At 51.1% G+C, this 14,665-nt stretch overlaps 2 protein-coding genes across 2 annotated transcripts; both read left to right on the top strand.

Annotated features, from left to right (window-relative positions):
* Nucleotides 1-789: 789 nt before the first annotated feature.
* Nucleotides 790-5,907, top strand: TEKT2 (tektin 2). The gene is made up of 9 exons (XM_033080829.1): nucleotides 790-1,168; nucleotides 1,533-1,658; nucleotides 2,293-2,498; nucleotides 2,930-3,073; nucleotides 3,527-3,641; nucleotides 3,972-4,079; nucleotides 4,457-4,600; nucleotides 4,823-4,902; nucleotides 5,565-5,907. The coding sequence occupies exons 1-9, from the start codon at nucleotides 965-967 to the stop codon at nucleotides 5,764-5,766; spliced, it is 1,329 nt and encodes a 442-aa protein (XP_032936720.1). The 5' UTR covers nucleotides 790-964; the 3' UTR covers nucleotides 5,767-5,907.
* A 237-nt stretch (nucleotides 5,908-6,144) lies between these two features.
* ADPRS (ADP-ribosylserine hydrolase) lies at nucleotides 6,145-11,882 on the top strand. Its single transcript, XM_033080598.1, has 6 exons — nucleotides 6,145-6,375; nucleotides 7,746-7,842; nucleotides 8,599-8,806; nucleotides 8,896-9,080; nucleotides 9,171-9,271; nucleotides 9,784-11,882. Exons 1-6 carry the CDS (start codon nucleotides 6,147-6,149, stop codon nucleotides 10,074-10,076), a joined length of 1,113 nt encoding a protein of 370 aa, XP_032936489.1. The 5' UTR covers nucleotides 6,145-6,146; the 3' UTR covers nucleotides 10,077-11,882.
* The last annotated feature ends 2,783 nt before the right edge of the window (nucleotides 11,883-14,665 follow it).

The following is a 14,665-nucleotide window of genomic DNA, read 5'->3' as shown; positions in this document are numbered from 1 at the left end:
GCAGGCGGGGATCGGCCGGGAACGCTGAGAGCGGGGAAAGGGGGCCGGAAAAGGTGAGGGGAGAGAGGGGAAATCGGCCGGGAACGGTGAGGGGAGAGAGGGGAAATGGGCCGGGAACAGTGAGGGGAGAGGGGGGAAATGGGCCGGGAACAGTGAGGGGAGAGCGGCCACGGCCTGGCCCGGCCCTGAGGGGACGGCAGCCCGGTCGGTCCGGAGCTGGGCGCCCTCATACCCGCCCGGGTGGGGCCCGTTCCGAGCTGGCTGAGCCCTTTCCCTCCTTCTCCCCATTCCCTCTTTCCCCCCTCCACCTGTGGTCGGACCCCTTTGTGCCCTCGCTCCGCGCTTCCTTCCTTTCAGGAATTCCTGGGTTGCTCATCCCTGTCAGCCCCTTGGTGGCTGTGCTCGGGTATCTCCGGCCCTGTGCCCGCTGAGGCACACACACACACACGGGATATCCCGCTGCCAAGGGATTCTGTCCCAGAGCTGCCCCTGACCAGGTTTGGGCACCTGCAGCTCCCTCGGGAGCTCCTGACATTCTGCAGTGAGGTCTGCAGTTTGTGCAGGGTGTGCTGGGTTAAAAATGAGAAGCCTAAAAACTCTGCTGTTCCTTCAAAGCCTTGGAGTCCCCTGGGGTCTCCAGCCGTGGGCTGAGCCTTCAGCAGTAGCACAACGGAATCAGTCGCATCGTAGCTCTTTTTACCCAAGCTCAGTAAATACCATATGGAAGCTGGTGCTGTGAGTAGCTCCTTGTCCCTGCAAACAGTTCCATCCTAGGGAGGGACAGGTGGGACAGGTGCACAGTGTCTTTTCCCTCTGGCCCAGGGCAGAAGATGCTCCCATCACCTGCCCTTGCACTCCCCTATTTTAAGGACATGTATCTGCATTAGGCCAGGTGCCAAGCTTTTGTTTTTCTTCTGAAGAGCTCTGTAGTTTTTGGCTGCAGCTCAATTTCAGGTGTATTCCCATGAATAAACACATAAATCTGCTCCCTTTCAGTCACCTGTTCAGCACAATGGCCTCCCTGAGTGTAAAGCCAGGCCAGCGCTTCACCTTGCCAGACTGGCAGAACAACTCCATCCTCATCTCAGCAGATGCCGAACAGCAGCGTTACAATTCCCATCACATCCGGCAGGAAGGACGAGCTCTCCGCAATGAAACCGGCAACCAGGTGAGCCCTCTGGCAGGTTTGTCAGGATAGTGGGCTGAGCAGCTAGGGAGAGTGTCTAGATTTGGGTGTATAGATGAGGGAATAAAGGGCTTTACCTGTATAGAACATGCTAAATATGGACATTAAAACTCTGTAAACCCACTTGCAATCTGTGCTGTCACAAAATCCCTGCGTGTGTTTCTCACATTCATTGTCACTCATGTTGTTCTGTGAGCTCTTCATTTGTGTAAATGAGTGTAATTCCACATGGTATCATGTTGTATTCCTGTGAGAGGCTCAGTCAGTCCTGAAAATGGAGAAAGGCTTCAGCAAGATTCACAACTACAATTTTAAAAAGAGTAATGGCATTTCTCTCTAATTCCAGGCAAAATGGGATGAGCACAACAGCCGAACCCAGCTCAAAGATCGCATCACCACCGTGGACAGATGGAGAGAGACTCTGGCCAGATGCCTCACAGACTTAGATTTGGAAATTGATGCCTTAACCAAAGTATGTTGGGAAGGCAGATGGCTGGAAATTAACTTACACTCTGAACATGGGATGTGAAATAATTGAGGCTTGTCTTGTGCAATGGGCAAGCCCATCTGGAGTTCAAGGGAGGTGTCTCACTATATACATACATATATATATTATACTGAGATCCATACTTGATGGAATGATTTTCTGGAAAATAAACCACTCTGTTCTTGGCTGAGCCAAGCCATGTCATGCAGCTGTATATTGCATGCTCCTGTTTGGAATTCTGTGTGGATTTTGTTGTTTGGACTTTTTATAGAGCTCTGAAGGATAATAAGAAATATGTTAGGACCATCCTTCAAAAACTTTGGGGTTTAAATTGAGAATAGTAATGGGAAATCTCTGATGCTGTGAGTTCTAAACCCAGAGGCTGCTGCTGCTTCTGGAGTTGTTAACCCCCAGCAAGGTGTGATTCTCAATGCAAATGGCAGATGTAGAGGACTAAGGCGTTCGGCTCTGGCAACTTTTATTCCAGACTTGATAAAAGATTTCAGAACTGCAAAGACAGTGTGAGTCCCTCTTAATGATGATAGGGGTGGGTTCCCCTTCCTTTCTCTCTCCCATCCTTAAAAGATCCCCCCCACACCTGGTCGATTGCTTCTTCCAGGTGAAGGAAGCAGCAGAAAATGCCATCCAGGCAAAGAACTTGTGTTTGGATGTTGCCATTGAGTGCCTGACCTTCCGTGAGAGCCGTCGTGACATCGATGTGGTGAGGGATCCTGTGGAAGAGGAGCTACTCAGAGAGGTGAAGGTGATTGAGAAAACCAAAAAAGAGCTGCAGCAGCGAGTGGATGATGCCTTCAGACAGCTTTGGTGAGGAGTGACAGCTTTCAGCTTATGACTGCTCTCTTTGCTTGGCCCCAGATATTTAATGTGCCTCTAATGGCAGGCTGAGATGGGCAGGCAGACAGGGAACCACACAGGAACCCTGGATGGTTTTCAAGGTCTTCACAAGCAGCCTTTGGAAATTTTGTCCCAGATCTCTTGTGCCACCTGCCTTGGTTTAGGAATCAGTGGCCATGAGATATTAAAGCTCCCAGGCCCTGATACTCTGTGGAAATCCTTCACAGCTGCAGGGCGACACCAGTGCAGAGCCTGGGGCAGCCAGGCAGGCAGTGCTGGGTGGGTGGGAGCTCATCATTCATTTCACAAAGATGACTGACATGGTGATGAAGGCTTTGGGAGTTGTGAGCTGCCCCTGCCCTGAGCCTGCTCCCTGCTGACTCCAGCCTGGCTCTCCACAGCCTCTTAAAGGAAATTCGTCAGCAGCTGAGCATGGACCACCGGCACAAGGTGGAAGCGTTGGAACTCGATCGGCAGTGTGTGTCCTTCAATCCCACCTCTGGCAACATCTCCTTCAAGGTCAACCCAACACGGATCCCATACGGGTAAGGAAAGAATCTGTCCTTGTGTGGCCAAATCTGCCCCAACCCCTGGGATGCTTTTTCCTTCCATGCTGTGTCCAGATGTGATGGGTACAATTTTGGAGAGAGCTCAGAAGTTGGCTGTGGCATGGGGAGCCACAGTCTTTTGGGGGAGAGCTAAATTGTCACCACAAACCCAGCAGGGGCCAGGCACCTTGCTTGGCTGTGGGTGACACTCAGCAGTTTGGTGTCACCTCTGGCACAGCTCATTTTCACTTGCCTGGCATTCCTGTCCATGGGATGTGTCCCTGGATGGAGCAGATGTTGGGCCTGGTGGGGTTCAGGCTCTGAGGAGATCAGGCAAGATGTGACCTCCAGCTTTCCAGAAACATTTTGTGCTGCCATCCTGGCCTGCAGCAGGTGGTTGCTTTAAAATGTCTTGCAAACAATTTATTTTTGCAACTGATTTGTTCACAGAACCACTGCACTTAGGGAGTGGGAACAGTACACCCAGTGCAACAAGGAGCGTGCTGATGCAGAAATGAAAGCCTCAGTGGATCTCCGAGGAGCAATCACACTTACCATTGCCCAGGTAAATGGCTCCCTTGGCCCAGAATCTGTGGTGCCATTCTGGGTCTGGTGTGGGAGAGTGGCAGGGAGGTCTCTGGGTCTGTCTGGGAGCAGCTGCCCTCCTGGTTTTAGTAGGAGCTTGGTTATGCTGCAGAGCTTGCAGCAGTCTCAGCAAGCTGGAGGATGCATGCCTGGCTATCAATCCCTGCCTTTTGGCTACTGGGCTACACGCATGTGACAGCAGCCAAACCCAGCTGGTTTTGCTCCTGGGCTTGTCTCAACCTTCCAGGCACAGCTTGGGGGGATACAGACACCTTGCAGCCATATGTGACTGGAGCTGTTCTCTCTTCAGACAAACAATGAGCTGGATGCTCAGCGTGTAGCTACAGAGTTTGCACTGAGGAAGAGGATGAGGGACATGGAAGCAGCCCTTAGTGAGCTGAGATGGCAGGAGCAGAACGTAAGTGCTGTTTCTTGGGTCATCAGCTACAACCCTGGCTGGGAATAGAATCCCAAAGGCTGTTTGTTACATGGAAAGTGATTGGCCTGAGCGTAGTTTCCACATGTTTGCTGTTCAGTGGCACACATACGATCCCAGCAGTATCCCACCTCTCACAAGTGCTGCTCTGGCACTGCTTGGCAGCACTGCCAGGTTTTGTCCTTTTTATTTCACCCCTTGCCTCAGCAGCACCATCCTAGTCCATGTGGAAGCAGAGGATTAGGTCCTCAGAAATCCTTGAGTAAAATCTATCCCCACCACAGCAAAATTCCCAGAGACATGAGGGCAGTTTCCCAGTATGTATCCTGGGCTTTCCCTCATGACACGTCTATCCTTAGACCTTGGAGGAAATTGCTGAAATGGAGGAGGATATCCGGCAGTTGGAGGAAGAAATCCGGAAGAGAACACTGGATCTGAAAGTGGCTCACACCCGCCTGGAGACTCGCACCTACCGGCCCCACATGGAGCTGTGCCGGGATCAGGTACCTCACCTGGCCTCAGGGACCTCCCCTGGCCTGGCCCTGCAGGGAGCTGACTGGGAAGGGGGCTCTGAAAAACATGGATGAGTTTTGGAGCAGCTGAGCAATGGATCCTACAGTGACATAGCAAAGCAAGGAAATAATGGCAGAGCTGGGGGAGAGGGAAATGAGGGAACTGTGACCTTTGTGGAAGTCCTGGTAAGTGCTGTCCTCTCCTCCCTGCAGGCTCAGTATGGACTGACAGATGAGGTCCAGCAGCTGGAGGAGATAATCCGTGCGCTCCAGCAGAAGCGGACAGAGTCACAGTGAGTGTCCAGCAGTGCCCTGAGGGGATGTGGCTCTGGGTGTCCCTGCTCTGGGCACACCTCCAGCACCTGTCTCTTGGTGCTTGTGGTGCTTGGGCTGGTGAGGGACAGCAGTGTTTGGGTTTGGTGGGTGTGGGGTGCAGGCACAAGAGGTCTGTGCTGGGAGGGGAATGGGGCTCCCACAGCCCCTGCTTGACTCTGAATTCATCCAGGCCCTGACTCTTCCAAAAGGGACAAAAAAGAGAGTGACAAGGAAGGAACAGAAGTGCTGCTGTGGGCTGGCAGCTCCCCGGGTGCAGATCTCTTGCTGCCCTCCCAGAGCAGTGTGTGGGCTCGCTATTCACTGCCCCAAACAATGAGTATCTGATGAATTTGCTGTTTGTACAGGCCCAAACACTGCCAGAAAGTGGGAAGTTGGGTGTTTCCTGTCCAGTTTAAAATCATGGAATATCCTGAGTTGAGAGAGACATTGAAGAGTCATTGAGACCAACTCCTGGCCGTTCACAGGACACCCCGACAATCCCACCTTGTGCTTGAGAGCATTTTCCAAATGTTCCTTGAGCTCTGGCAGGTTTAGGGCTGTGACCATTCCTTGGGGAGCCTGTTCCTGGGAAGCAGTGCAGCATTTGATCCCAACTCCTGTCCTTTCTGCTCATTCCCAGGAATGCCTTGGATGCTCTTTACCGACAACTTCACCGCATTCAGACCGATATTGGCTACAAAACCAATTCTCTGCAGCTGGACAACAAGTGCATGGACACCCGGAAAAAACTCGTGGTCCCCGTGGAGAAGTTTGATCCAGAGGTCGACGCTGTCAACCGCACCAGGAACCTGCCGAGGAGCAGTCAGCTGGAGCTGGCTTAGCGCGCCGGGAGTTGTGCAAGCGCGGGGGAAAACTCCCGGTGATTCAGTTCCGTAGCGAGGAAAAGCGACATCTGTGTCGTGTTTGGGGAGAATGGAATTCTCCTCCTAGTTTGTTTTATAACTGTCTGGCCCTTGGATGATGTTTACAGCCTCCCGCGCTCCGAGGAGATTTATAAACAATAAAGGGCCTGTCCCCAGTTGTCATCCACGGTGATCAAATCCAGCTGGATTCCAGGAGGGATTAAAGGAGCAGGGGGGTGTGCTGGCGGCACCTCGGTCCTCCGCGCCGCTAGGGGGCAGTGTGCGCGGAGGCGCCTTCGGTCCTGCGGCGCACACCGCCCCCTGGCGGCCCGGAGGGGGAAGGCGCCGCGCGCGGCAAGATGGCGGCGGCGGGCCCGGCCTCGGCTCCCGGGCGGCTCCCGGTTCGTCCCCGGCCCGGCCCCGCTCGGTTCCGGGGCTGCTTGGCCGGAGCGTTGTTGGGGGATTGCCTGGGAGCTGTTTTCGAAGGCAGAAGCGTTGTGAAGCTTCCGGAGCTGCTGAGTTTCCTCAAAGGGCTGGAACCGGCGCCGCCTGAGGAGGGAGGGGAGGCGGCGGGGAGCGCACGTGGAGGTGCGTGAGGGGGAGCGCGGGGAGGAGCGGGGAATGCCCCTGGTCCCCCCCTTCACACACCCCGCTGGGCACGGCACTCGGCACCCCGGAGATTCGGGTTAGACCCCAGCACCCCCAGGACTGGGCTTTGGGGGTGTTTGTGTCCCACTGCCTCAGCACCTCCAGGACTGGGCTTTGGGGGTGTTTGTGTCCCACTCCCTCAGCACCCCCAGGACTGAGTTTTGAGATGTTTGTGTCTCACTCCCTCAGCATCTCCAGGACTGGGCTTTGAAGTGTGCCCAAACTGCAGAGTCCCCAGCCCCTCTGCTCCCCCGAAACGTGGGTGCCCCCAGTCCTTACCCCTCACTTGTTGTGGGGCATCTCTGCTGTGACTGCCGTGGCTGTCCCCTGCCCTGCTCTGTCTTGTGCCCCTGTGCTGATGCAGAGGGACCCGTGGTTTGCTCTGCTCTGCCCATGCTGCTCTTACTCCAGGGAGCTGAGGTGCAGTGTGCTGTGAATGGGTATGGCAGTGCTGGAGTGTCAGCAGGGAGCAGAGGTACCAAAACTTGAGGAGGAGAAGAGTGAGAGAAGCACAGAGTTGTTATTTTAGGAAGTGATTACAGCCTTCCAGTGCCTGAAGGGAGTCTGCAGGAAAGACAGAGGCTGTTGGCAAAGGCATGGAGTGACAGGACATGGGGAATGGTTTCCCACTGCCAGACAGCAGGGTTAGGTGGGATATTGAGGTAGAATTCTTCCCCATGAGGATGGTGAAGCCTGGCACAGGTAGCTCAGAGAAGCTCTGGTTGCCCCATCCCTGGAAGTGTCCAAGGCCTGGTTGGATGGGGCTTGGAGCAACCTGGGATAGTGGAAGGTGTTCCTGCCCATGGCAGGGGGTGGAACAGGATGGGCTTTAAGGTCCCTTCCAACCCAATTCATCCTGGACATCCACAATTCTGTGTTGGCCTTACTCTCTTGTCCATATATGCCTCTGGATGTCAGACATCTTCTCCTTGTTCTTACTAATCTTGATGTATATTCTGTGTCATTATAGCTGTGGGTGCAGCTCCTTGGCTGTGTCTCCTTACTCTGACCACCATGGCAGTGTCAACCTCAGAGTACCAGGGAACTTAAATCCCAGACAGATTTGGGTTGGAGGGCACCTTAAAAATCATCCAGTTCCACCCCTGCCATGGGCAGGGACACCTTCCACTGTCCCGGGCTGCTCCAAGCCCTGTCCACCTGGCCTTGGACACTTCCAGGGATCCAGGGGCAGCCGCAGCCGTTCCAGGCAACTTGTGACAGTCAGGCCTTGGAGATGAGGGTGGTGCTGGCAAAGGGCAGGAGCAGTTTGTCCCTGGCTGCTGGTGTCACTCTTTGCTCTCCCGTTGCAGAGTCGCTGCCGTACACGGACGACACAGCCATGAGCAGGTCGGTGGTGCAGTCACTGCTGGCCAAGCAGGAGTTTGATGAGGTTGACATGGCCAAGAGGTAAGGATGAGGCTTCCTGACGGTGTAACCATCACTGTGACTGACTGTGGAAGGGGACAGGGGCTAAGGCAAACTGATTCTACTTCTAATTACTAGTTTTTGGAGGGGAAAAAGTTAGGAAAGAGGTGGTTAATCCTTTAGTTTGTTGTTGCTTTGCCATGCTTTGGACTGTGCAGCAGAGTCAGCTGTGGAGTCTGAAGCTACCTTGACAGGGCAACACTGCTGTGTGTCAGCCTTGTGTGTGTTCACCTTTGGGAGGGAGAATGCTTGGAGATTCCAAAACCATTTTGTTTCATGTTTATTTGTTGCTATTTATGTTTGTACTGCCCTTAATTTAGTGAGGGAATAGGAGTGAGCTCAGCTTGACTCTGTTTATCCATTTCCCTGTTGAATCCCCAGCCCCGAGAGCATTTGGTTCCACTTAAGGGAAAGCATTTCTTTGTTTAGAAAACTCTTCCATTGAACTTGAACAAAAGACTTTCCTTGTGGTTGTGACCCACGGAAATGTTTCTAGTTTGCTTCTATTTTGAGGCAGAGTTGAGAGAGAAACAAGTGGGTTATGGAAGGTGATGTTTATACATCCTTCTTTCACACTGTTCTTTGGGAATTGTTTCCCTGCAGAACTGAACCACTGAGCCCTGACTGTCACTGGTTTATGTGTGTGTGTTATTAATTCACTTTACCAAGAGGCTTCATCCAATCACAAACCCCAGCAACAGACCAACCCCCTGGTGTTTTCCCCCCTGCCCACACCAGGTTTGCTGAGGAGTACAAGAAGGAGCCCAACAGGGGCTATGGGATGGCTGTGGTCAATGTCTTCAAGAAGCTCCTGAGCCCCAAGTGCAGTGACGTGTTTGAGCCTGCGAGAGCCCAGTTCAACGGGAAGGGCTCCTACGGGAACGGCGGCGCCATGAGGGTGGCCAGCATCTCCCTCGTCTACTCTGACATCCAGGATGTCAAGAAGGTAATGGAACATTCTGGGCTTCTCTGGGTGTCCCTGCTACCAGGGGAATGTTGCAAGAAGCTTTGCTGACACCAGGGTTTCTCTGGCAGTTTGCAAAGCTGAGCGCGGAGCTGACCCATGCCAACTCCCTGGGCTACAACGGGGCCATCCTGCAGGCCCTGGCTGTGCACCTGGCGCTGCAGGAAGGGCTCAGCAGGGAAACCTTCCTGGAGCAGCTCATCAGCCACATGGAGCACGTGGAGGCAGATGACAAGTCTCTCAGTGATGCCCGAGCGTGAGTAGCTTGGGAAAGCCCTAACCCTGCTCTGGTGGTTTGTTCTGGCTCTTCATGTTCTCTCCTCTTCATTGCACTTTCTGTTTGCAGGCTGGGATTTGAGGATTTACCATTTTCCAGGCGTCTAAAGAAAATCAAGGAGTTCTTGGAGCTCAGCAGTGTTCCCAAAGAAGATGTCTTGTTTGAGTTGGGTGAGTAACTTTCTTAGTACAAGCGTTGGGAAAGCTGGAAGCAGGACTAAGTAGCAAGCCTGGTAGATGTGTGTTCCCCCAGATTCCTCTTCAGCCTGTGCTGCCTGTCAGGCACAGAATATGCTGGAAAAGTGGCCTGTACACATCAGTCAGCAATTCTGAGTCTCAACCCAGTGATTTCTTCTATGTGTTGACAGGAAAAAATGTCTTGCTAAGGGAAATTTACCTTACATAATGTTTCTTAACGTTGCAAGATTTCTTAAGGGCTATTGGGTCATCATGTTGAATGGGGATGAGTAGATATTTATGGCCAGGCTATACTGGGGTAACTGGAAATTGCTCTGCAGGATGTGAGTGGTACTGGGGAACTGGGGGATTTCTGAGAGACAAACTTTTGCACCTTTTTCTGGTAAAATCCATGATATTGTTATGGAAAGTCACTGGCAACAGCAAGTTGCAGTAGGAGGGGACAAAGAAGGAAGCCCAGAGGGTGCTGACAGGCTGTGTTCCAGGCAATGGCATCGCTGCACTGCGCTCCGTCCCCACTGCCATCTACTCCTTCCTGCGCTGCATGGACACTGATCCTGACATTCCTGACCACTACAACGCCCTGCAGAGAACCATCATCTACTGCATCTCCCTGGGGGGGGACACGGACACCATTGCCACCATGGCGGGGGCCATCGCCGGCGCCTATTACGGGGAGGAGCAGGTGCCCCCCAGCTGGGAGCAGAGCTGTGAGGCTTTCCAAGAGACCCAGAGAATGGCCAAGAGCCTCTATGAACTCTACTGCCAGCGGCTCTGAGCTCTGGGGCAGCTCCAGGGCTTTCCTGAAGGCGAAGGGATGGTCAGCTCTGCTTCTCTGGTCAGACCCAGCGGTGGATCCGCGCCATCGGCCGACACCAGCTAGCCTCACCTGAGAACGGTGCCTGCTACTGTCAGCTGGGAGCTGGGAGCCAGAGCCAGCTGGGAAAAGAGGGAGCATCCCCTTCAGTCATGGATCATCTGGGAAGGGACTGCACTTGGACAGTGGGTGCAGCTCCCTGAGTGTGCATGAGTGTCTCGTTTTCCATAGGATTTCTGATTTGTCCACCTGTGCCATTTTTCATTGCAGTTATTGGCAGGTGTCTGAATGTGTGGATTTTCTCCCTGTTTCCCTCTGCTCCTGTGTCCATGGGTTGTGTTTTGGTGGTCAGTGGCTTGTCCAGTGGCTTTGGGAATCTTCACATCCCTGGTACAGCAGCAGGTCATTCTCAGCTGCCAGATAAGTGATGTCACAGGAGACACCAGACAGGTCTGGTGGCCCAGGTTGTTACCTGTACTGAGTTAGGATAATGGAGGTTTCCAGGGAGGTTTGTTGCCTTAAAGGCAGAATGAGAAGGGAGAAGGGATTTCTTTGCATTGCTGATGGCTCTGTGAGACACCTTTGATACCTGCAGGTAATCCCAGCTGACTCATTGTCCCTGCTGGGAGAGGGTGTCACTAATTGCTGCTCCTCCTGTGTCCTTGACCCTGTAATCCAACAGGCACCTGCTGCACTTTGTACCCCCTTGTACAGCTGCTGTCACACTGCTGCAGCCACTCTGGGTGCTCCTGTGTTCCTAATCCATGCATCCTGTATTTTAAAAGTGCTGTATATGCCCAGAGCACCAAGTGAGATTCCTGTTTAAATCACAGAATACCCCAAATTGAAAGGGACCCACAAAGTTCATGGGAGTCCATCTCCTGTGGAGTGCAGATCTGGGAGTGGAGGTGTACAGGGATAGAATGCCTGGCTGTGCTGCAGTCAGTCACAAAAGTGACTTGAGCAGGATGCAGGAGTTAACTTATCACAGTCTCAGCCTCTGTACTTGGTAAAAATTGCCCCAAAATTAAAGGGAAAGGTGGGTTAATTGGGGACATGGATATTTAAAAGAAGCTGGTGCTGGTGGCCAGGAACATTCTACCACAGCTGTGTTCAAGAATTTAAAACCTTTTCCTAGTGGAGCTGGTCAAAAAGGGAGAAACAGCTTGAGAATGGCACGTCTAGAAAGGGTTGGAAGCTTTTAATAACTGAAAACAAAAAGTCATCATATGGAAATGTTTATAAACTTAAATGTGACTTGTTATTTCTCCAGTATGTCTTGTGACACTGGGAAGTGGCCGTGGTGCTCCCCAGAGGTGTCAGCACATGGTGGCTCTGTCAGGCTGCATGCACATGTGGGAATCTGGCTGCCACAGGTCCTTCCAGTTTTCCCTGTAGTCTGCTTCCTTCAAGTGCCAGTCTTTTGTGTGATGCTATAATGGGTTTTCCTTGTATAAATGGATTCTTGTCCTGGGAACATGTGGAATTTTGGTCTGTTGTATATTTTTGTATTGTGCTGCAGATCTGAGCTGTAAAATACCAGGTTTTCCACATTATTCTGCCAGAGGGGCAGCTGGATTCATGTAATTATTTAAAAGAAGATATTTTTCTTTTAAAGCAGCTTTATAATTTTAAATGTTTGGAACTCCTGACAAGCAAAGAACTCCTGTTTAAAGACTAGAGCTCTTTGGGCCTGAATTTAGATGTGTACTAAACCCTTTAGTTTCCCTGGAAAGAAGTAAAATCCCCAGATGTCTTTGTTAAGTAGCCACTGCTGCTGTGTTTTCACTCAAATCATGAAGTTGTGCATCCTCAGTGCCAAGAGGACCAGGAGTGGTTCTTGGTACAAGGGTGAATTGACCCTGGGCATTGCAGGGAGGGCCTTTGGAAAGGCCCCTTTTCCTTCTCAGCCTGGAAGGAAGTTCAGGTGCTGGAATCCAGCATGTGATGATGGTGCAGAGACCAGGGAATTCACTGGGAGCATCATGAATGGCAGCAGGAGGATGGCTTGCTCCTTGGAATGAGCTTTTGAAGGTGCCTGTGTGTTAGCCAAGCTTCCCTGGAGATGTTTTGTCTCTGCCAGGTGAGATCAGGTGAGAAAACACATTTTCTTCTCTTTGGATTGTGAGCCTGTGAAGGTGCTCTGCAGGTGATTCACCAGTCCTGAGTGTTCCTGACTTGCTCAGGATGGAGGCTGACTGTGCACAAGGTGTGTGATGTAGGATAAAAAAAATAATGGAAAAAAACCACACAGAATGGAAAGAGAATCCCTAAGACTTCAACTTGAATCCCTCAAATTAATAATCACCAGACTGGAAGGATCTGGGTTTCAACCTTTTCTGAAACTGAATTTCTGGAGACAGGAGTCTTCCTTAATCACAAGAAACATGCAATAACCATTAGGGAATCTGCTGGGAATTAGCAAGATGATTTGAGGTGGAAATAGAGTGTAAGAGAACTGTGTGAGACAGAGCAAGTCCCAGCACAAAGCACAGCTGAGCCCACCTCTATACAATAAGTTTTATTGATGTTTGTCAATACAATCAAGTACTGCAGTTTTAGTTGTGAAGAGCAGGTCAGTTTTGGGTCACAAAGAGTGCATTTTAAACCAACTTTTACTAGGACAGTGCATGTAATAAGTATTTACAAAACTAAAAACCTCTATATACTAGGTTAGAAATGAAGATACTAGAGGCAAATTTAAAAAAAATAGTAAGAATTTGTATATAAAAATGCACATTGTAATGCAGTTTTCAGCATTAAAAATAGACATACCTCATCCAACCCAACCTTTTTTATTCTTGTGATTGAAACCAAAATCCCACGCGCTCACACACACGACAGAAAACAATCCTTTCTGCTGGCTAATATGTACTCAGTATTCCAGAAAAAAATTCTTTCTGGAGAGTGAACAGCCTCCCTCATCCTGTGCATCGTTTTTATTTTTTTTTTAGCCTAACTATGTGCGTGTAATATCTTTGCTTTCCATTAGTGTGTAAATGTAAGAGGTTAAATAGCTGCAAGGGGTGATTATGGGTTTGCTCTGCACGTGAAGGGAAAGTGGAATTACAAAACAGTATCTACAGCACAAACTTAATCTGGGGGTGGCTACACTGAGGAGTTTGGTCATTGCTTTTTGCCAGCTCGAACAAGAAGTTTGGAATGAAGCAGAACAGAATAAGAAGAGATGGGCTGTGGATTAGGCACAGTATAAATAAGTTGCTTTAAGGAGCAGGATGAAGCTCCCACCAGACGTGGCAGCTCCTGGCCCTGCGTGGGGCTGGACCAGCTCAAATCCCTCTGTTCTCCACAGGAAAGGAGACAAGTCCCCTCCCAGCACCCTCCCCTACCAAACCTGGGCTTGGAAAAATCATCTGAGCTTCCGTGTTTCATTTTAGGGACTGTTCCTGCTGGGAAATGCTCCTGTTCCTGCTGGGAGATAACTGTTAGGATCACAACCCAAATGGTCCTGACCCTGCCCTCAGGAGTTAAAAATGTCCAGTGGGAACAGACACCTTTCAGGTTGAGGAGTTTCATCTCTGCATGAAACTTGCAGCTTTAAGGAGAGAAATTCACAGGGAGAAGATCCCAGGGAGGGGACACACAGCCCCAACAGGCACTGGCCTTCCAGCTGCAAATTTCCTTCTTGTGTTTCTTAAGTTCAGGGATAGGTGAGATTTTAAAAGGAAGGCCTGAATGGCAAAAGGCAGAAACACAGGACAGGCTTGAGGAGAAAACAAACAAGCAAAACAGAAAGAGGAAAAGAAAAGTTGTTTAAATATCTCATAGAGTCCATCTGGAAAACAAGCCCAGTCCCAGTCTTGCTACATTTCTTTGGCCATCAAACAGGCTTTGGGAAAATGCAAAGGTCAGAGCTGGTGACCAAATTACTGCTTTTTCTCAGGGATGTGCCTTTGCAGAGGGACATGGAGTGGGATATGCATATGGATTGACTTCAGCAGCATGCTCCTGGCCTGGGATGAGCACCATCCCTGTCCTGGAATTGGCAGTGACCGTTCTACTGTGAGAAAACCTGCAGGATCTATATGGGGCAGTGCCATCATGCCTGGCCCAGAGCCCTGCAGCTCATGCTCAGGTCAGTAATGCTCCAAGCATTAGAGAGACAAAGTGGTAACAACAGGCAAATGTTGATTTCTTTAACCTAAGTCACAGAGTGGCCTCGGGGCTGGTGCCCTGTCACAGGTACATATTGCACTACACTTGTAAGTGATGTTCTTAAATGGGTCATAGCACCGTGGTGAAATCACTGCGTGGAAAGTTAGAACCAGCATTGTTTTTCTTGATTCCAAGATCCCCAGAAAAAGGGGGGGGACACCAATGCAAGAGTTCACACATCCCAAAATAGCGAGACAAGGAAAAGCAAGTTGTCCATCAGTGGCACTTCCTTATGTCACACCAGCTGGCAGCACCGTGAGCTGGGCTCGCACTGCCATCCTTGTGTGGGTAGAGATGCTCCTGAGGCCAAGCAAGTCTTTGGGCTGCAGAGACAGACGGGACAGGACCAGCCCTTGGACTTCCCAGCAGGTGAA

This window comes from Catharus ustulatus, chromosome 26, assembly GCF_009819885.2.
Source record: "Catharus ustulatus isolate bCatUst1 chromosome 26, bCatUst1.pri.v2, whole genome shotgun sequence".
Lineage (NCBI taxonomy): Eukaryota > Metazoa > Chordata > Aves > Passeriformes > Turdidae > Catharus > Catharus ustulatus.
Note: the sequence above shows the minus strand (reverse complement) of the source record. Positions and strands in the feature narration are given on the sequence as shown.

Excerpts from the sequence above, each read along its gene's own strand:
- TEKT2 (XM_033080829.1), top strand. The coding sequence starts at position 965 with ATGAATAAACACATAAATCTGCTCCCTTTCAGTCACCTGTTCAGCACA. Across the intron at positions 1,169-1,532 it reads GCAATGAAACCGGCAACCAG|GCAAAATGGGATGAGCACAA; the intron begins GTGAGCCCTCTG and ends CTCTAATTCCAG. Across the intron at positions 1,659-2,292 it reads AAATTGATGCCTTAACCAAA|GTGAAGGAAGCAGCAGAAAA; the intron begins GTATGTTGGGAA and ends TGCTTCTTCCAG.
- ADPRS (XM_033080598.1), top strand. The coding sequence starts at position 6,147 with ATGGCGGCGGCGGGCCCGGCCTCGGCTCCCGGGCGGCTCCCGGTTCGT. Across the intron at positions 6,376-7,745 it reads GGCGGGGAGCGCACGTGGAG|AGTCGCTGCCGTACACGGAC; the intron begins GTGCGTGAGGGG and ends CTCCCGTTGCAG. Across the intron at positions 9,272-9,783 it reads AGATGTCTTGTTTGAGTTGG|GCAATGGCATCGCTGCACTG; the intron begins GTGAGTAACTTT and ends GCTGTGTTCCAG.